Below are 21,473 nucleotides of genomic sequence, written 5' to 3'. Positions count from 1 at the left end.
ATACAATATTGGAAAAGCTCTGGGTGGCGCAGGAAAAGTGGAAATTAACCATGTCAGCTTCCAAGTATAGCCAACAACTGGGTCCGAATGGGTGCCAGGTGCTATAGTTTTATCTATCAACTTACAATCTCCTCTAATAACAAACTCCTGGGAGAGGAATAGAACTACTACTATTTCACAGAGGAGGAAGCAGAAAACAGGCAGGTCTTCCTTCGGCGGGTGGGGAGCCAGCAGGCGTGGTACGTTGACCTCCCAGTATGCTGAGTCTCCCTTCTTTCAGCGGCTTTGACCCTCTGAAGATCATGTCTTGGCCTCCAGCTCGGCGGGCAGTGAGAAATGTTCCCTCGGCCAACAAATATTTATTGAGTGCCTACGATATACCAGGTAGCGTTTTCAAATTGCCATGGGATTCAAAAGACAAACAGGGCCCGGTCTTGTCTTCCAAGAAGGATCTCCCGAAAGGGTGAGAGAGGCAGCCAGGTAAACAAGTAATTCCAGGACAGTTTGATAAGGGCCGTAGAGGAGTCCGAGCAAGGGCGGCCGGAGAAGTTTCGGAGGACCCGGCGTGGAGGTGGGGTTTGACGATGCGCCCTGAAAACGCCGGCCCGGCTCGGGCTGCCCCCGGACGTCACCCCAGTTCCCGCATCCTGTCGTTACCAACTGCCCACTAGGTACTGAAGAGGAGGGGGAGGGATTGGGGAGCAAATCCCTCGTGAAAAGCGAGCAAGCAAACAAAAGTAACCCACCACATTTCCCGGCCGCCGGAGCCCCGGTCGCCGGAGCCCCGCTCCAAGCTGCGCGCACGGCCCGGCGGCCTCCAGGTGCCAGGCAGGACGTAGTCTTCTGCCCTCCCCCTCGGCCCTCGCCCTCCGACCTACCGCGGAGTCCGGGGCCGGGGTCCGCCGCTTCCGCCCGCCGCCCGCCGCCCCTCCCCAGCGCGCGCCATCCGGCCGCGGGCCGCAGCCCTCGGCGCGGCCCCTCCTCCCGCGGGGGGCTCTGCCGTCCCTCGTCCCGTCCCTCCGGGCTCCAGCCGGCAGCCCACGTCCAGGGAGGGCGGAGAGAGGAGGAGGGGAGGGGAGGGAGGAGAGAGCGGGGGGAGGGAGGCAGGCAGGCGAGAGAAGGGGAGCTGCTTGGAGCCCGGACTTCCCAGAGCCAGCCAGGAGCGCGCACTCAGCGGCTCTCCGGGTCCCTGCCGCGCCCCGCCGTCCCGCACCTCCCTCCTCCTCCCGGGGTACCCCTCGCCCCCTCCCTCCAGCAGCTGCTACGTCCGGGCCAGCGGCCGCCCCCCAGCCCCTCTCGGCCACATCCCCAACTCTGCGGACTCACTCCCGGGACGCGCGTCCTCGCCCCATCCTTTCTTCCTTCCTGCCTTCCCTCGCGCCCGCCCGCCCTCTCCAGGTCTCCCTCTCGGGTCGCGATTGTCTCCGTCCCCTCCGCGCTGCGCCGGCGCCTCGCCCTGCCCCGTCTCCCCCTCGCACTTCCTGAGTCGCCGGCCGCCGCTGCCCCGACTCCAGCCCGCGGCGCCCGGGGAAGGGAGAAGTGGGCGAGCGCGCCCTCGCCCAGCCCCGCGCCCCAGCCCTGCCCGGCGAGGGAGGACCGGGAAGATGAACAACGGCAGCAAAGCCGAGAAGGAGAACACCCCGAACGAGGCCAACCTTCAGGAGGAAGAGGTACGGGGAGCGGCTCGGTGCCGGGGCTGGGACGACCTGGGACGGCGGCCGCGGGCTCTGCCCAGAGTGCGGGTGGGTGGCCGGGCGGCCGGCGGGGCGCGGGTCCCGGGGCGCCGGGCTGCGCTGGGGAAGGGGCGCCGAGGGGCTGGGAATCGCCCCGGCCCGGAGACGCAGCCCCAGACTGCGGCCGCGGGATGAGGGTGTATCATCGGAGAGTGTGTTTTGGTGGGTCCACGCGCGTCTGCGTGCCTGAAAATTGCGTAACTTTGAGGACTTTCCCGAGACCTCTGTAAGTATAATGGTCAGCTTTGTTTCCCCCGGATTTTAAAAGCGGAATCGAGAGCTGACTCCTGGGTGACCTCAGATGTTTGGGACCCCGGAGGGTCAGAACTTAGTTCTGCGTCTGGGGCTGAAAGTTGTGGGGTGTGTATTTGTGTGGTTTAGGGAAGAAACTCGGGGAAAGTTCTCATGAAAAGACACCTTCCGTCCCCCCCCCCCCCCAACCCCATTTTTATGCGAAAAGTTCTCGGCGAAATATCTTTCCCTGCTAAGACGTTTTGGATTAATAGATAACTCATCAGTCGCATTCTTCTCCGATGAGTCAAAGACCCCGAACCTGGCTGATTAGGTTTTGTAAATTTAGGGGCGTTGCGGTTGTGGGGCGCAGCATGCTGGAGTTTCAGACTTTGCAACTCGCGAAGTGTTGATCCAGACTATTTTAATAGGACTTTAACGTCTCAGCGTAAATTTTATGTGGTGCGTCCTTAACAACGGTAAAAATGTTGGGGCTTCAGAGCGTTCCTTTGGTAGAAACAAAACTCAGTACATGTGGGGGAACTTCTGAACAATCGTTTCAGTATTTGTAGTTGGGATATTTGCGTTATCTTGTTAAATGGGCTCTGTTCTTGTAGGTGCGTTATCTAGAACCCAGTAAACACTGTTTTCCGCCTACCTTTTGAAAAGCCCAGGAAATTGACTTCTGAAACATTCCAAAAGGAACTTTTAGAGTATGTGTAGATGCCAGAAAATATGCACTGTAGATAAGAGCTTTCTTACAGAAAGGTGAACTGATTGCTAAGCGGTTAGGGTGTTGAGATGATTATGGAAGTACTGTGTTGCGTGTAAACTAAAATTCTGATTGTGAAACCCAAGGTTGCGGAGGACTTAATACATTTAAGCCCTCAGCACTGTAAAATGGGAACTATTTAAATAAAGAAGACAGAGGAGAGAGCTCCAAGACCAAGCCAAACATTGTGCAAAATAACACAAGATTTTACTCTTAACACAGTTGTTTGTGGGTGCAACCCAGGTGAAGTGCTGTTGAGCCTGAAGTTGCCATTTCACCTGAGCAGATCGCCTTTATTATTATAAACTGTTCTGAAAACCATTGTTTTTACATGCTGGCTTTTTAAATTGCAAGTGATGGAATAGTACTGACATTCCTTCTCTTTCAAAGAGATGGAGCCTTGAATTGCAAGTTCCGCTTTTTTTTCTTGAACCTCACTGGCTGCTTTCCTGTTTTATTTTCCCTACCACTGAAATAAAATTTAAAAGTGTAGCTTTTTTTTTGGAGAATGCTAGAGTATTTTATTTTTTATAATTAATAAAAAAGGTAGCTTTTTTAAGGAATTGCAGTGGCTGCAGAAACCTTTCTGTTTCACTTAGGTTGGCGATCTGTTGATTCCTAAGGGTGAGACTATATCACATGAAACCATCTTTCTCTCTTCACCTGAAAGAGAAACTTGTAAGAGTTCATCAGGGTAAACCAAAGACTTTTTTTTTTTTTTTGGTTTGAGTGTCTGCACACCATAAACTATTTGACAGAATTAAGCAGAGAAAACTCAGCTTTTTCTGCTTGACCCAGCTCAGCTTAACTGCCTGCAGCACTGGCCTGTTTGCCCGAACCCCAGGTGTCTTTATGTGCGAGGCTGGGTACCAGGAAAATCACAGGTGATCCCAGTACAATTGCTGTCTCTTAACCTGTCCTATTGCCTTGTTAAGTCTTCCTTTATCAGGTGGAAATGGCCCGTGGTTCTAGAAAGTATCTGTCTTATTGGCTAGATACTTGTTATTTTAAAAATAAGGGGACAGATTAAAAAATCTTAGAACCCAAGCTGTACAAGAGATGGAGCAGACACAACTCCAAAACACTGTGAAGGGAGAGGTTTTATGAGGTTAAAAATTTGGGAAAAAGTAAGTTGGCCTGAATGATCTAGGTAATTTTGCCCTAATTCCCTGTTGGGGTTTATGTTTTGTTTGTGAAAAACTCCTCCTTTTTTCCCCAACCCTGAAAGCCACAACACATGTAAAATACATGTGTTTGAGTCCCATTAATGTGCTCAGCAATATACAAAACCACCCGAATTGGTCCTTCCCCTTGCCCACCCAGGGATCAGCAGTTTGTCCTCAAACACATTGGAAAGCCACGGTGGAGGATTCCAGTAAACAGAACACACACACGTAAATATATATACACATAATGATGAGTGTTTTGTAGCTTCTGGTAGCTATTGAGCTGATGAGGAAGAGTAAGTCCAGTCACCTTTGAGGGAAAATAGTTCATTTCCTAGATCACCAGAGTTATTTAGACTTTCTCTATGGACAAAATCCGGGTTTTATCCTACCCCCCCCCCCCCCCCATTTAAGTGTGTTCCTTTTATCTTCCGGTACATTTCAGCGGCCCACCTCCCGGTTTGAGAGCTTCTGAAGCTCACTCTGAAACAGATACTGAAACACTTTCTTTAGTTCCAGTGCTGTAGAAGGAACAGTCTTGAGACCTAGGAGCATTTCTGCAGCTTTTTAAGGTTGGAAGTTTTTGAGACTTTGGGCAGGATATAGTCTAATGCTTTGGGTAATATTTAAAACTTTGAGGAAAAATAATTTTAAGATTTGGCTAGCCAGTAGTGTCAGAGAGAGGATACATCTGGCTTTCTGGCTGTACATGCGTATTCCTATGGTGTACATGCGTATTCCTATGCAACTTGTCCTGGTAAAGAAGAACCAGTTGTCAAAATCTTAATGGCGCCTGAGATTTACAAGGCGTCTGTATACGTTTGTGTAGGGCAGACATGACTGGGTGCCTGAATAGCAGGGCAGAAGAGCTTTTCTTGCACAGCTTAATGCAGTTAATGAAATAAAAATTCCTCGAATTTACCTCTACTTTTGGACTAGACATTCTTCTCTTCAAATACTTCACACTTGACAAATTTTACTACAGTTAATATGTAAGAGACATAATTTTTCGGCTTGAAGTCCTGTATAGTGAAAACGGTCTAGTAGTAGATATTTTTGATCCCTGAATTTTCAAAATGGAAATCGGATAAATAATTTGGTCTTATTTTTACTTTTATGGCATGCCGTTGGACACTTTTCAGGCTGATTACAAATCACTTCTAAAAGGTGTCTTTACTACGTTGAAGCACTCGTGTTAGTTTTCTCCTTAAATTGCTGTGAACATTCTTGTACTTTAAAACAAAACTTGGCCTTGTTGGAATATTGATCAAAAAGATGCTTGGCAGATGGTGGTCAGAAGTCACAAAGTCAGGTGTTCAGGAGTTCAGTACAGATCTTTACCTTGCATTCTACCTTTCAAAGTGCTTTGTAATTTTCCCCCAAATAACTGGGGTCATGAAGAAAATTGTTTCTGATGTAATTGGCACAGAGAAATGTGTGGTGGTTTGATGCGGCAACCTCAGGTTTTCATTGAGCATTTAGATGAATCGGTATTTTGACCTGGGGAAAACTACAGAATGGTTTTGTACAGTTTAACCAAATTTGGAGTCTGTTACTCCAAATCAAATCAAATACAGTAAACTTATATTTCAGTCATAAATAGGATTTGGTGACAGCGTTTTGGATGAAAATATGGTGATTTCATAGTAAAATGATGCTGCAAGACCACTGCCAATATGGCATGCACTTAGTTTTCCAGTAGTGGCTTCAAAATTTCCATGATAAACCCTGATGCTCACATGCAGTCATCTGCTTCTAAGGGCATTTGTGTGTGTAATGCCCTCATTGGAGATACTATCATGTAAATTTTTCAGGTTCATCTTAATTTTCCACTTTGAGGATAGAACTGTGTTTGACATTGGTGATGGGGCAATAAAGTGGGAATTCTTGGGTGCTGCGATGAGGGCATGAATTATTGTGGCTTTTGGAAGGACTTTGGCCCTCTGTGTTAAATTTTCAAGCCCTTTTATTTTTAGAAATTCACCCTAAGGAAATAAGCATGCACAAAGATTTACTTATAGGATGAATATTAGTTGCTTACGATAGACAGTCTGATTTTTCACTAACAAGGAAATTGCTAAGTAAATTGTTGTAATTCCTCAAAGAGAATATTATGTGGCCATTAAAAGCCACATTTTTAAAGAATGTACCTATGTGTATTTACCTTTTTTTTGGGGGGGTGGCTTAAAACATTTATTCTCAGTTCTGGAGGCTAGAAATCTGGAATCAATGTTTACCTCTCTCTGAATGCTGTAATAGAGAATCCAACTTTATCTTCCAGCGTCTGCATTTTAAAGGAGGAGTTAATTCCCATGACATTACGTGAAAAGAGTAAAAATAAAAGTTTGCTATTATGTGATGTCAATTTTTAAAAATAACCAAATATGAATACAAATGATGTGGTGGATTATGGGTCTTCATATTTACCTTCTGATGCTTTTCTGGGTTCTCTAAATTTTCTGTAATGAACATAGGCACAGAAGCAGTTCTAGGTCGTTGCTTTGAAGATTTCATTAAATGCCCTTGCAGTATCTGTAGGTGTCACAAAACCATTGGGTTGACCATGTTTCGTTTTGCTTCCTTGACCCAGGAATCAGGCCTCCATTCCTCATAGCGTGTTTCTGTCTCTCATTCCCTTGTCCTGTCTGTTCCTGGTGATCTTAGCCTGGTCTCCTTGTTCTGATGATCTTCCTCAATCCATCCACACATACACTGCCAGGGGCTCTGGTGCCCAACTCCATCAACACTTGAAGTTTAAATAGGACCTTCAAGATAGCTCTCGGGTGCTCTGTAATATTCTGCACACCGTTTATTTCAACCAGTTTTCCCCTCTTGGTCGAGCTTGAGCTGCTTTCTAGGCAAAAGCCAATGTTCAGCCTGCATTTTTGCAAGATTCCATCACCTGAATGTCTTATCAGAACGAGATGACTTCCCTCAGAATTCCAGAATTTACATTCTTTTATCAACATTTAACTCCTGGATCATTACCTTTAAAAAAAAACAAAAAACAAAAACTGTGCCATCTTACCGGAGTATTTCTAATCCCCAACACCTCCCCAGGTAAGTACCACCCACACACACTTACCCCTGTGTGCACATATAATTCTTTATGAACAACTTATGAACATAGGAAATATCCTTATTGGGAGGGGTGATGGTGATGACCTTGGAATAGGTAAGCTCTCAAAAAGCAGCCACTTAACTTCATGTGCAATTTAGAGCCTGTGGTGGGTGGACCCCCGACCACCTTCAGAAGTGACCTCCCTCACCTGTCACCTGCAGCCTCCCTTGGTGCCCAGAGGCCAGCGTGCCTGGTCCATCTAACAGCGTGGGCCCACTCATCTCCAGGTGCAGCTTCACTGTTAGTATGTGGTTTCTGCTGTGGGATTTGTTCTGACCTTTTGGACCGGGAGCTCTGGTTCGTTTCGAGAGAAACATTCCCAAATGAGCCTGCTCGTGTGACCTGTGTGAATGCACTTTGGAATGTTTGTGTTCTTTTTCATTTGGCACCTTATTGTCTGCCCGCGGGTAAGGGAAAGGGAATGCAAATGGTCCTCTTGAACAGTGCTTGCTTTAGTCAAAGGAAAAATTTAGGAAGGAATGAAGAGCATGAACCTTAATAGCTGGTGCACAAGTGGCGGCCTGGCTGTGTGGGGCTTGAGGCCAGCCGGGACCAGGTCTTTAAAGTGATGCTGTTGATTGGAGGGTGTCATCGGGGATGACCTTATCTGCCCTGTGGGGATAACTTGGGTATGATTGCACCGACTCTCGTCCCTCCCTTTAAGTGTGTGGGGAGAATATTGCAAACCAGCTCAGTGCATTGTGTGTGTCGGAGGCAGGTGGGGAGTGCTTGACTGCTGGGCTGAGCAGAGCAGAGTTGCCTAGTTTGTGGCCTGGTCATCTTTGCTGGGCTTCCCAGGTGGTCAGTGGTAAAGAATCTCCCTGCCAATGCAGGAGACTGGTTTGATCCTTGAGTCAGGAAGATCCCCTGGAGTAGGAAATGGCAACTCACTCCACTATTCTTGTCTGGGAAATCCATGAGCCTGGCGGGCTACCGTCCATGGGGACGCAGAGTCAGACACGACTCAGCGACTGAGCACGCATGCACGCACATCTTTGCTGAGTGCAGAAAAAAGAAAATTCTGAGCTACTTGATCCTGGGAAATTTTCAGAAATCTTTTTAGCCATTCACCCAGGTAAGAATTATTAACTTTAGAGTATTTACTCAGTGCCGAGTACTGGCCAGGCACTTTTATATGTATCTTGTGACTCATCCCCACAATGAGCTAATGTAGGGATCGGGGCAATGATGAAACTCATTATATGGGGAGGTGACTGAGAGCCTGAGTGATTCAGGACAATGAAGGTTCTGAGGAAGCCAAGATGTGGGACGAAGCTCCGACTCTTAAGGCCCTCTCCACTAAACCTGGGAGCAACTTGTGTGCACAGGTACCATCTTGCACTGTGTTCAGTTAAGTGAGGCAGTAGTTCGAGCTGGGAACCAGTCAACACTGTAAGGAGGGAGAGGGTCATGGAGCTATATCAAAGGAAACTTAAAAAAAAAAGTGATACTGGGGGAAAAAAATAAAAGAGGTGATACTGGGATTTTTTTTTTTTTTTCTGGATGAGGATAGAATTGAGGCATTAGGGGAAGGATGGTCCAGTCAAAGGGATCAGGCCTTCTATGAAGATACAGAGGCTTCAGAGGGAAAACAAGCAGTGGAGGAAGGGAAGTATGGATGATTGGGGCGGGGGGTAAGGATGGAAGAGTCTCTTCCATGCCAGGGACCAGAATGCTTCCTGTGATGGGAGTGGACTTCTGTGCAAGGCGGACGTGGCATCCTGGGATGTTCCATTGAGGAAGCAGATGCATTGGGTTTGGAGGCTAACACTGCAGGAGTCCTGCTCTCAAAATAAGACAGTGGCTGCTGGTAGTGACTGGGCCTGGCCGGGGCGGGAGGGGTGTTCACAGGTTGCAGTAACTGTCAGATGCTCCAGAGAGAAGACTAGGAGCTCCATCCATGGAGCCTCTTGGGTTTCTCTTTCAGATGATTAGCTTCGTGGTGGTTGTATTTGTAGAATGCCAGAAAATTTACCTTGAAAGGGGAAGAAAAGAAGGCAATAGGGAGGTGAAGAGGTTGGATTTGAGACGCAGAGGTCTGACCTTGCCAAGAAATTTTCAGAACAATTGAAGATTATGTGGGACTTCCCTGGTGGCTCAGGGGTAAAGAATCTGCCTGCAGTGCAGGAGACTTGGGTTCAGTCCCTGGGTCAGGAAGATCCCCTGGGTCTGATCCCGGGGTCAGGAAGATCCCCTGGAGAAGGGAATGGCAACCCACTCCAGTATTCTTGCCTGGAGCATCCCCATGGACAGAGGAGCCTGGTGGGCTACAGACCATGCATGGAGCTGCAAGAGAGTTAGACATAACTTAGGGACTCAACAACAACAAAAAGATTATGTAGCTGGTCGTCGAAAAGTTGGGTAAATATGAATTTGAGTGCCCAGGAAATTAGAGAGGGTGTGGGACCCTAGTTGCTAGGAAACCTTGTAAGGGTAGGCAGCAAAAGATGGACCATTGACTTAAAATTTGAAGCTTTTTTTTTTTTTTAAGGTGTGGCAGGGGGTGGGGTGAGGGAGAGAGCTGGACATTCTCAGAAAAAGTTAAAGCAAAATTGTAAATGCACTCTTAATTTAGGAACACAAAAATGTATATAATCTGCCTAGTTGTACTAGTGATCAATATACTTAACCATTTGAAAGCCTGATTTGGGGGGAGCATAAAAAATCTAGGTATATATAGTGTATTTCATCTCTTTTTGTTTTTTCTTTCATCAGCAGTCTTTGAACATTGTTTTCCTCTAAAATTTGCAGTTCGTTCTTAGGCTTTTACTTAAACTTTTCCCAAACCTTTACCTAGAAGGGACGTAAAATTTGTAAATGGGTTTGGAAGGTAAAGATGGAAGATCTGAAGAGGCTTGAGTATTTTTATAAGAAAATTCCAAGTTGCTTTGTTCTTTTTCATTTCATAGGGGTTGGGGGAGTTAGAATGAGTCTTTGGCTAGAGCCCAAAGTTGTCTCTTCTGTGGGTTATATTTTCAATTTATTCATTTCGTTTGCTGTTTTTTCTGCTCATAGCCAAGTGTCAGCTTGTGAATAAAGAAATGCGGTCCAGGAATTTAAGAACAAACAATTGTGTTTCTCATAGGTTTTAACCCTACTGCAACCATTCTGATGCACATTATGTAGAATACGGGAGTTTAAGAAAGGAAATGGCAGTAATAAATGCCAATCACGCCAAGGAAGATGGTTCCAAATTCCAGGCTGTAATACACTATTGTTACACAAATTTAAAACGCTGAGGGGTTGCTAAACAGCATAGCTCAGTTCTGTCACCCCCCCTCAGACTTTGCAAAGATACAAAGAAATCTAGGCATCTCAAAATCCTGATGCATCTCAGGAGCCCACAAAAAGAAGTTAGAGACTAATTTCCACTTTCAGTTAATCTTTATTTCTCAGGAGTTGAGTTTTTTCCTTAAACATTCTTTGCTCTTCCTAAATTCTTATGTCACCAGGTAGATATGCTGGCAGGTGGCCAACTTTATTCTAAGAAATCCTAGAGATTAAAAAAAACATTTTTTTCCCCCTCAAATCCCTAGAATCCTGTTTTGTGAATATTTATTTTTCTGATGCCCACCTGTAGGATGGATAGTTTTGGCCTCATGAGAGAAGGGACGGCACAGAAAGTGCTATCTTATTACAGAAGTACCAGAATTTCCTTTGTGCTCAGAGGGGAAGTGCTACACAAGTGTAATTACTTTACCCAGCATGTGTGATTTACAGGCCTTAAAATGTGTGACTTTCCAGAAGCATCTGTTTTTAAATACAGTATCCCTCTAAGCTGGCAGGATGTGTTTCGGGCCAGGGAGGGGACACACACACACACACCACAAACACACACCTCTCTCCACTGACACACACTCGCGCTTCCCGTCCTCTCCTAGGCTTTCCGTGGGATGCTGGGTGACAAGAGGCTGAAAATGTCGGTAGTTGCTTCTCTGGGCCTTGCTTATCTTGAGAAGAAACACAAGCTGTCCTGGAGTCCAGTCGCCTTCCCTCTGCCAGATCACTGTGTCCTGAGTCTGCCTTCTCTCCTCTCTACCCTTCTAAGCCTGTTTCTTTTCTAGGAACTCCAAGCATTTTCCCAGCAGTGAGCAAAAAAAAAAAGGTCAGAGCCAGTGCTGAAACCATTTTTGTTGCAAACTTTTTTTTTGGTCTTCAGAGGTGTAAAAAAAATTGGATAATCAAAAAAAAAAAAAATTGGATAATCGAAGATCAGGTGCATGGCCCCAATATAATCAAACTTATAAAAGCATTTATGGATTCTTGGCACATTAATTCACTAAGCATCTGTGGACTAATGTCTTCTCTTTTAAGCACTGCACTTTGCTTTTCAAAAGTTTTTCTTTTGGAGTATAGTTGTTTAATTATGTTTTACTCTCAGGTGATTCAGTTATCCATATACATGCATCTGCTCTTTCATATTGTTTTCCCATTTAGGTTATTACAGAGTACTGAGCAGGGTTCCCTGTGGTATACAGTAGGTCCTTGCTGGTCATGTATTTTAAATATAGCAGTGTATACACTAAGTGTGCACTTTAACGAACACAATGAGGTGTTCTCATGCTTAGGGATGAGGAAACCGAGGCTCGGAGAGATTAAGTAATCTGAGGTTTTATTTGCAAGTGGTGGTAGGAGCTGAAAATCTGTATGGTGGTATGTTGAGGTTCATGTAATCTGGGCTTGCTGGTCTCCCTGACCTCATCCACCAGGAGTCACAGCTTCATTATGCTTCAGCTGCTGGGCCTTATTTAAGTCTCTCCAACTTGCCAGACCTGTTCCTGCCTCAGGGCCTTTGTATATACTCTCCTTTGCGCCTGGGAAACCGTACACCCAGGTACGAGGCAGCCTTGTCCTTCTCATTCATTCAGATCTCAGTTCAGATGTTACCCAGAGGGATCTTTGACTTCCAAGTTCAAAGGAGCCCCAAGTTCCCAACCACTGGCAGATTCCTCTTATTTTCCCCGCAGGACTTCTTCCTCACTGATGTTACTTTGTGTATTTGCCTTGTACTCCTGGAATGGGACTCTGGTCTTGTTTAAGGCAGTAATTCCAGTGCCTGGAACAATGAGTGGAACTGCCTGATACACTTGTTTGTTAAATGACTGGAATACAAACCAACTTGTCAAATTCTGAGGCCTGTACAATACACTCCATTGTCCTAAACCTTTTCCAGCAGTTTTTCAGTTCAGTTACTCAGTCGTGTCCAATTCTTTGCGACCCCATGGACTGCAGCGCGCCAAGCTTCCCTGTCCATCACCAACTCCTGGAGCTTGTTCAAACTCATGTCCATCGAGTCAGTGATGCCATCCAACCATCTCATCCTCTGTCATCCCCTTCTCCTGCCTTCAATCTTTCTCAGATTTTCAACCTTTCCTAACAGTTTTTAGATTAAATCTTAAAGCTGCCTTCAAGGAAGTGATCACTTCTGGGTTCCCATTTAATTACATCAGAAAGGACAATTAGCACATGCTTTTAAGCCAGAAATTTTGGAAGTGATGAGTCCCATGGAGATGAAGAGGGTGGGAGAGAAAAGCTGATTTTCACATGTAAAGGACTGCTTCCCTTTGTCCAGTAAAAATGGAAACCGAGTATATATTTCCACAGAAGCAGGAGTGAAGTGTGGGCTGCCCAGAGAGTGATAAGTTGAGTGGAGCAGGGTGACTTGGATTCCTGCTTTGCAGATGTGCTGTTGGTTTGCAAAGAGTTAATGGTAACAGCCCAGGTGGAATTGATTTGGAGATAGACACACAGTCCTTTGATTCTGTGTGCTTTCTGCATTTGCAAAGTGAGAAGGCAAGCAATGCAGGATGCTGCGGGCTGCAGCTGGCCCGGTCCAGCCTGTGAGCACCTGTGCAGTAGCCACGAGGCCGCTGCTAATCTGAGCCCTGTGAACCCTTAGGGGAGGCACCTCACAGACTAAGGAGCTGCTTTTATTCCCTGTAAAACACAACAGATGACAGGTTAGGATGCAAGAAATCGAAGTCATCCTTACTTTGGTCATCGGACTGCCTGTTAATTGAGCCCACAGAGGCACTCATGAAAACGCAGACCATTGGCATATTCTTGTTTATGGCATTCAGGTCTAATACTTGAGCCTGAGCAAAATTTTTGGCCAGCTGTGCGGCAGGTGGGATCTTAGTTCCCCAACCAGGGATCGAACTTGTGTCCCCTGCAGTGGAAGCATGGAATCTTAACCACTGGACCATAGCAGGATTCCAAGAGCACACTTGTTAAACTTTGCTGTTGTCCAGTGTCTGATAGTCTTGGAACCAGTGGTATATAATCTTTATATTAGTTGGTTCTTGACCAAATAAATCATCAGTACTCTTTTTAAGATCCCCTGGAGAAGGGAATGACAACCCAACTCCAGTTATTTTTGCCTGCAGAATTCCATGGACAGAGAAGCCTGGCGAGTCACAAAGAGTTGGACACGACTGAGTGACTAACACACTTTTTAAAAAAATTATACCTTTGTTCCCTTCTCTAAGGGACCTAGGACAAGTCACTTAAGTATCTTATTTCCCTAACTAAAATGTAGAGGTGGAGAGACAACGCTTGCTATGCATTCAGAGAACTGTAAGTTTTTCTGTTTCATCCCACTTTTCATCTCCTCTGTGATGCCAAGTGCTGTGGAGGCCCGCCGGCCCGATACATCCGGGGTGGAGGGGGAGAGACTGGGAGGAAAGGTTTTAAGCCTGAGATTGTTTTGTTTTTGTTTTTCACTAAGCAAATCAGTGCCTCTTCTGGAGAACTGGGTGGGAGTTTCTGGGTGTGAGCTAACGGCAGGAAATGACCCTCTCTAAACAAAAGGACTCTTTAAGGCCCATCCTGAGTTTTTGTATTTCTCTAGGAGGGGTTATGCAGAAAACCAGAGCTAGAAAATTAATCTCTGCTTTTAGCCTTTCTAAGGGGGGGAGGGGAGAAAGAAGATTCCTTCTCTGCTTGCCCTCCTAAAGGTCCAGAGCGCCCGCCAGTACCCACTGTGAGTGCCAGAGAGGTTTAAGAGCAAGGCGGCCCTTTGGGCCAATGTGCCTTCATGCCCACAACACGCAAAGAAAAACCAGGTTGGGCAGGATTACACCCACTGTGACCTTCAGCTTTAACCTTGGCTTTCAGCTACTGCTTGAAAAACCCCATCACCAGCAAAACGCAGAATGGGGAAAGGAGAAGAAAGGAATATTTTGTATGATCTATTAGTTGGGGTGCTGAGGTTTGCTAAATAACGTGAACGTCGCTCAGTCGTGTCCGACTCTTTGCGAGTCCGTGGATAGTCCATGGAGTTCTCCAGGCCCGCATTACTGGAATGGGTAGTCTTTCCCTTTTCCAGGGGATCATCCCAACCCAGGGATCGAACTCAGGTCTCCCGCGTTGCAGGCAGATTCTTTAGCAGCTGAGCCAGCCCCATAAGTAAATCAAAGAGTTGATACTGCATTAACCACAGTGTTCATTTTTCTAAATCTTATGAGCTGGTGACTTCTGCCAGTTGGTTAACACAAGGCATTTCTAAGCTTTTCTGTGTTAGATGGCAGGCCCATGTGAAGAAATGCCGGGCCTTGCCCCTGCTTCGGCATGCTGCTTCTCTTTAAAGTGACCGTTCGTTGGATTCATGTGTCTGTATGACTGAGTCCCTCTGGTATTCACCTGAAACTTACCACAACATTGTTAATTGGCTATACCCCAATACAAATTGATCTTGGTGTTAAAAATAAATTATAAAAAATGACCATTATATCAATATTTACACTGCAGGATTCTGAATTTATATTGCTAGGAAAGTATTGATAGTTCTCTTATCAAAAATTATTTTGCTTTTACAAATTTTTGCTGACTTGCAGCAATGAACTTCTTCCAGGCACACTTTTTTTTTTAAAAAGGAATATAAATCTTCCCGCTAATAATTAGAAACACATATTTTGTTGAAAATGGTTTTGTGGTTTTACTTCGTTTGCAGAGTGAAAATGACAAGCATCTTCTCCAAGAAACTTCCTTAGCTTACTATTTTAGGCTTTATATTGTGACTGTATTTTTAGAAAGGCCTGCCGATGTGTTTGGTGGGTACCATGTGGTGGGGGAGGGGCGGAGGAGGGTAGAGAGGTGGATTCTGTCACTGCACCGGACACTTAACAGAATCGCAGAGATAAGATTAAAGCCAATGCTCGGATCCCAGAATGAAAGGATTTTGTCTGGATGTTACATGTGTTGAAAGACTCTCTATCTCAGATAGAAATTGAGTGTAGTATCATTGTAAATTCCAAGGTTTACAGGGGGAAACTACTCCTGTTACATTCTAGTGTCTGATGTGTCGGTAGGTTTTCTCATTTTCTTAATAAACTTGAGAGAAAGGTTACTGTTGTGGTGTTAGTAATTTACAGATAGGAAAATTACACATTGACTTAGATTCCTTTGGAGGCTTATGGTATACATTTGGCATGTGTTTTTCATTTGCAAAAGATGAGTTATTTTTCAGTTATTATCTGTGTAACATCACTTGTTATTTTTACAAAGATTAAAATACCAGCGATGATCTGCTCTCTGCATTTAAGCACTTACTTAACTACAGTGTCTGGCCAGTAGAGTTCTTTACATTGAGAACCATCTGCATCTGTCTTGGTGGTGACTAGGACCAAATTCCCAACCTGCAGTTTTTACATAGGTTAGTGTGTGGTTTAGCAGGATTTGGGAATGAAGCGCGTCTGATTGTATTGGGTGGAGGAACAGCTTTTTCCGTAGCTTTGTCCACTCGTGCAACTCCTGGTAAACCTTGAAACAAACTGAAAATGTCCTGATCAGGAATGTTCTTGGATGATCAAAAGGAAGCGTCTTGCCCTCTGCAAGACCGGCATCTGTTGCTGTTTGGTCATAGTGCACCCAGCCTGCTGACTCTGTATCTTAAAAGCAAAAACCAGTAGGGAGAGAGCAAAGAACTCAAAAATACGCGTGGGGCTTTGGAATATGGTGAGTTTCTGGTTTTGGCAGATGATCATTTGAGAAGTTTCAACCGTTAAATTGTCCCTTCTCCCTTCCCAAAGCCCCCCGGATTTAATTAACAATTAACCAGTATGAAAATTGCTCTTTATTACTATTATAAATCATGGATCATGATTATACAGAAATCCTATTGATCTGAGCTTATTCTGAACTTCACTATAAAGTGTTTTTTCTTTTGTTGTTGTTTAACAAGTTGTGTTCCTAAGTCGTCTGACTCTGGGACCCCACAGCCTGCAGCACGCCAGGCTTCCCTGTCCTTCACCGTCTCCCGGAGTTTGCTCAAACACCTGTTCATTGTGTCAGTGATGCCATCCAACCATCTCATCCTCTGTCACCCTCTTCTCCTCCCACCTTCAGTCTTTCCCAGCATCAGGGTCTTTTCCAGTGTGTTGTATCTTCACATCTGGTGGCCAAAGTATTGGAGCTTCAGCATCACTCCTTCCAGTGAATATTCAGGGTTGATTTCCTTTAGGATTGTCTAATTTGATCTCCTTGCAGTGTAAAGGACTCTCAGGAGTCTCCTTCAGCACCACAATTCAAAAGCATCAGTTCTTTGGGGCTCGGCCTTCTTTATGGTCTAACTCTCACCTTCATTCCCAGGTGGTAAAGAACCTGCCTGCCAATGCAGGAGAGGAGATGCGGGTTTGATCCCCGGGTTTGGAAGATCCCTTGGAGGAGGGCACGGGAGTCCACCCCAGTATTCTTGCCTGGAGAATACCGTGGACAGCCTGGCAGGCTACAGTCCACAGGGTCGCAAAGAGTTGGACACGACTGAAGTGACTGAGCACTCAGTTAGCACTTACATTCGTACCTGACTTCCTTATTCACTAAGAGTCAGTCCTAGGTAAAAGCTTGGGTACTGCTCACAGCCGGAGACCCAGGCATAGAAATCCAGCGACCTGACCTCAGTCCTTCAACTCATCCCCTTGCACTCTGAAATCTTGCCCCAAAACCTAAAGGCATTATATTCTCCAAATTGAAACTGCAGTCATATTCCTTGGAAAAGGTATACCCTAAACATATCACTTCCCATCCCCAGTGGGTTAATTTGCAGCCATACAGATAGGTTTGGGATGAAGAGGAAGCATATTGTTCATTGTGTGATCCTGGAGTGGTTTCCCTTGTCCGAAGCTATGGGATGTTAATTCCATTTTTGCTGTTGTTTTGGACATCTGTGGCCCCACTCCTGCAATGGGCCACAGCTTAGCTTCAGTGCACAGCCTAGGTGATATCCTGAGTTACTGCTGCACGTTTTAAATCCTCTCATGTACTTAACGTTGCGTCATTTTTCCCAACACTAAAATAATGGCTCCATTGGATTTTTAACTTACCTGGTTTGTATTATTGAGACTACCAAAATGCATAAACCACTGGTTGACTTAATTGGATGACATTGGGTGGGTCCAAATTTCTTCACTTCTTCTCCCTGCCCCCAAAATAAAATATTTTTTTAAAAAACATAGCAAAAAGTTTACTTACATTATGCTTTTTTCCCCTTCTCCTCATTCCAAAAATAAAGGTAAGCAAAAAAAAAAAGCTATGAAATTTGTTAAATTTTTTTTCTTTTTGTTAAAATCTTATTCCTTTCTCTACAACTAGTGTTAATATTTTGGTGTATATCTTATATATATGCCTTTCTGTGTGTATGAGTCTAAACACACTCCCCTCAATTTTTACAAAAATGAAGATCATACCATAATAGTGTTTAGTTACATTTGATTGTTTTTTGATATTACATCTTTACATGCCAGTGGATAACGGTCTGTAGCCCCATCTTTGTTTTTCTTCTCTAAGGTTCTAATTATCTATTTTATACATAGTAGTGTATATATGTCAGTCCCAATTTATCCCACCTCCCCTTTCCCCCCTCTTGGTGTCCTTACATTTGTTCTCAACCCCCTCTTTAATCCTTTATACTGTGCCGTGGTAAGGATGGACCATATCCTTCATATATTGGACCGTTCTTTGTTACTGGGCAGTGAGTTTATTTCCAGCTTTGTGATAGAAACTGTATATCCTCCTATCTAAATCTGTGTATGCGCCCTTAGTGCTTTCCTTCACTTAGACTCTTAGAAGTTGGAATTTCTGGGTCAAAGGACTCACATTCCTTTTTTAAGACATTTTGATGTTTATTGCCAAATCTTCTCAAGAAACAATTGTACTACTTTATACTCCCACCAAGAGTATTAGCAGGCCCATTCTCCTGCATCCCCGGCCACTGCAATTTTAACATCTCTCAAAGGTTGCTTCTTCACCCAGTGGCTCAGTGGTAAAGAATCCACCTGCAATGCTGGAGACTCAGGTTCGATCCCTGGGTTGGGAAGATCCCCTGGAGGAAGAAATGGTAACTGATTCCAGTAATCTCGCCGGGGAAATCCCAAGGAGAGGGGACCCTCGCGGGCTACAGTTCACAGGGTCACAAAGAATTGGACATGACTGAGTGACTCAACACAGCACACACGGATCTGTACAACACCTGGGTGTTACACTTTGAATTTTTTTTTTAGTGTCTATTATTTATTTGGCTTTACAGGTCTTCGTTGTGCCCCACAGGGTCCTCCATCTTCGTTGGCAGCATCCAAGATCTTTTTAGTTGCAGCATGTGAGATCTAGTTCCCCGATCAGGGATTCATAACTGGGCCCCCTGCATTAGGAGTGCCACATCCCTGTATTGACTTCTTTAACCCCACTTCAAGACAACCCAGTTGTTTCAGGTACTGCTGTAGGCACTAAAATACTTAGCAGTTCATTTCTGGAACTGTTATTCTTGAGTTCCCTTGAACCCAATGAAAAGTGTTGATTTTGTGATCTTTGGTGTATATTTAGGTCCTTGATGTATATTCTGGCTAAAACTGTAATGCCTGGGTGGCGAGGGCGGTACTTGAGGTGCTCTGTGTGCATGGATAGAATTTCATTGCATTGGTTGCAATATCTAGTGAACCAGTAGCACTGCTGATTAAACTGTATTGTAAGATGCATCCTGATCTCAGAGATGTTACTTGGTGGGGAGGTTGTTAGAGCTGGTGGATATGTCCTTGTAACTCTCCTTTTCTTGTCTCATGGCTTGAGGTAAGCATAGAGACACTTGGAGACACATCATTAGTCAGTCTGACATAGGTTTTGGTGGACAGTTAGCCAGTTATATCTCTGGGAAGAGGTTTTATGGACACAGTTAAAACAGTAATGCCTTTCCTTAGGCATAGACCTTCCAGTGGTCCTTTTCCTCCCCTCTAGGTTGAGGAGGGGGCCTGGACCTCAGTGTAGATATTGTCATGCAGATTCCTCAGTCTGAACAAGGGACCATCAGGACTTTCTCATCTGCCCCAGAGGGGATGTTTTCACTGCGATGCCCATAATGTACCAAGAGCTACATGCGGCTGAGGAGTGGGGTTCAGGTCTCCCCATGTGGGTTGGGCAGTCACCATTAACCCCAGCCCACAAGGTCTCCTTAATTGTTTCCAGAACATTCCTGCAGAGCACACGCCCTCCACAAAGCCTACACAGATGTTCTTAGAGTGTGGCTCTAGGAAATGAGCAGATGTAATGGAAACCTCAGTCTTGACTCATTCTGACTGTTCCATATGAATGGAATTTGCATCTCATTTTGCATTTACTCGAACACTATTTCAGGGCAAATTCCCATTAAGGTCATGAAATCCTGAATTTTATGCCCGCGGCACCTTTCTCAGAGGAACTGGAAGCTTTTTCCAAAGAAAAACATGCCTTTTCCTTGAGGCCTTGATTGTGGTTGACAGATGGGGAAGGAGTTGGTGGAGAGAACTTTGATTAGCGGTAAAAGAGGTGCATCTCCCTGGGGTTCGTTCTTTCTTATCTCTTGTTCTTGGCCGTTCAGGTGGGATGTGGAAGTGCTACAGAGAGTTCTCTTGTCTGCTTGGAAAGACTGTCAACAGAGAAGACAATGGGAAAATACCACGAGTTCCTTTGTAAATTGACACTATTGTGCAATATAGACAGACGGTTTAGTAATTCCAAGAGGTCAGTGTGGATGAGAGGGAAACAGACTTTTTATAAAGTGAAAAAAAGATGGGTCTTCCTGATCTAGGAGGATTTAAATAGGTAGAATTGGGGACTGGAGCAGAGGTTCACCATCATAAAGGGTTTGGGGGTAGGAATGGATGTGGCATATTTCTGTGACAGGGAGGAGCCTTTTCTGGCTGTTCATTTTGAATGAATGGAGGAGTGATGATGAAGCTTTGAGGATATTTTAAAGAATTTCTATCAGTTTTCATTGGTTCCCCAACCAGACTTGTTCCATAAGTGACAGGTATAACCACCTGCAGAACACAGTGCCAACACATAAAAGCCCAGCTTGTCTGCTGGCTCAGGGTAGAGAATCCGCCTGCAATGCAGTCTTCAATCCCTGGGTCAGGAAGATCCCCTGGAGAAGGAAATGGCAACCCATTCCAGTTTTCTTGCCTGGGAAATCTCATGGACACAGGAGCCTGGGGGGCTAGTCCATGGGGTCTCAGAGTCAGACATAACTAAGTGACTGGCACTTTCTTCTAATTCATTTTTTTAAAACATGTATGGCTTGCAAAGCCACCTAGCCGTTCATGTTAGTATCCTGAAAAAATGAAACAATTTCGTCTTTGACTCTTCTTATTCAGCTTCCTCCATGGAGTCATTTACTCCTTGAGGGCACTTGTTGCTTTTTGTCTTCATTCTACAATAGTGTGGCTGCTAATTAGTCATGGTGGCCCTCAGCTTTAGAAATTCAATGTATAATTCCCTGGTGATGTAGTCACTCCACATATATTAAACTCTGAATGTATTAGGCCCTGGTGATAAAAGGGGCAGCAAACTTAGACATTTTCCTTTTTTTATTTTTTTTTAGACATTGTCCTTGACCTTCCTGGAACTTCCAGTGTAGTGAGGAAGCATATATTAAACAAAAGCACCAGTAAATATAAAATTATAAACAGGTCCAAGTCTCACATGACTACTGGAAAAAAACCATAGCTTTGACTATATGGAGGTGTTCAGTTCAGTCACTCAGTTGTGTCTCTTCGCGACCCCATGAATCGCAGCACGCCAGGCCTCCCTGTCCATCACCAACTGAGTCTACCCAAACTCGTGTCCATCGAGTCGGTGATGCCATCCAGCCATCTCATCCTCTGTCATCCCCTCCTCCTCCTGCCCCCAATCCCTCCCCATCTGTTTGCCATGAAGTGATGGGACCGGATGCCATGATCTTAGTTTTCTGAATGTTGAGCTTTAGGCCAACTTTTTCACTCTCCTTTTTCACTTTCATCAAGAGGCTTTTTAGTTCCTCTTCACTTTGTGCCATAAGGGCGGTGTCATCTGCATATCTGAGGTTATTGATATTTCTCCTGGCAATCTTGATTCCAGCTTGTGCTTCTTCCAGCCCAGTGTTTCTCATGATGTACTCTGCATATAAGTTAAATAAGCAGGGTGACAATATACAGCCTTGACATACTCGT

General features: G+C 45.0%; 1 protein-coding gene and 1 long non-coding RNA gene across 6 annotated transcripts in view; one reads left to right on the top strand and one right to left on the bottom strand.

The window, feature by feature from the left end:
• The first annotated feature begins 1,130 nt into the window (after nucleotides 1-1,130).
• RBPMS (RNA binding protein, mRNA processing factor) overlaps nucleotides 1,131-21,473 on the top strand; it is a 188,363-nt gene continuing 168,020 nt past the window's right edge. Inside the window, exon 1 of one of the 5 annotated variants that reach the window (XM_070459939.1) lies at nucleotides 1,131-1,670. In XM_070459939.1, coding sequence (XP_070316040.1) covers nucleotides 1,605-1,670 — 66 coding nt within the window. In that variant the 5' untranslated portion in view covers nucleotides 1,131-1,604. Of the gene's footprint in view, nucleotides 1,671-8,181; nucleotides 8,352-21,473 lie in introns of those variants that run through there. The other 4 variants (XM_070459940.1, XM_020879065.2, XM_070459938.1 and 1 more) reach the window with 4 other exon arrangements.
• LOC139032587 (uncharacterized) lies at nucleotides 2,920-7,326 on the bottom strand. Its single transcript, XR_011485117.1, has 2 exons — nucleotides 7,172-7,326; nucleotides 2,920-6,890 (listed from the first exon to the last, which is right to left on the bottom strand). It is a non-coding gene; the product is annotated as an uncharacterized lncRNA (long non-coding RNA).

This window comes from Odocoileus virginianus, chromosome 32, assembly GCF_023699985.2.
Source record: "Odocoileus virginianus isolate 20LAN1187 ecotype Illinois chromosome 32, Ovbor_1.2, whole genome shotgun sequence".
Lineage (NCBI taxonomy): Eukaryota > Metazoa > Chordata > Mammalia > Artiodactyla > Cervidae > Odocoileus > Odocoileus virginianus.
This window is presented reverse-complemented; position numbering and strand designations above follow the sequence as displayed.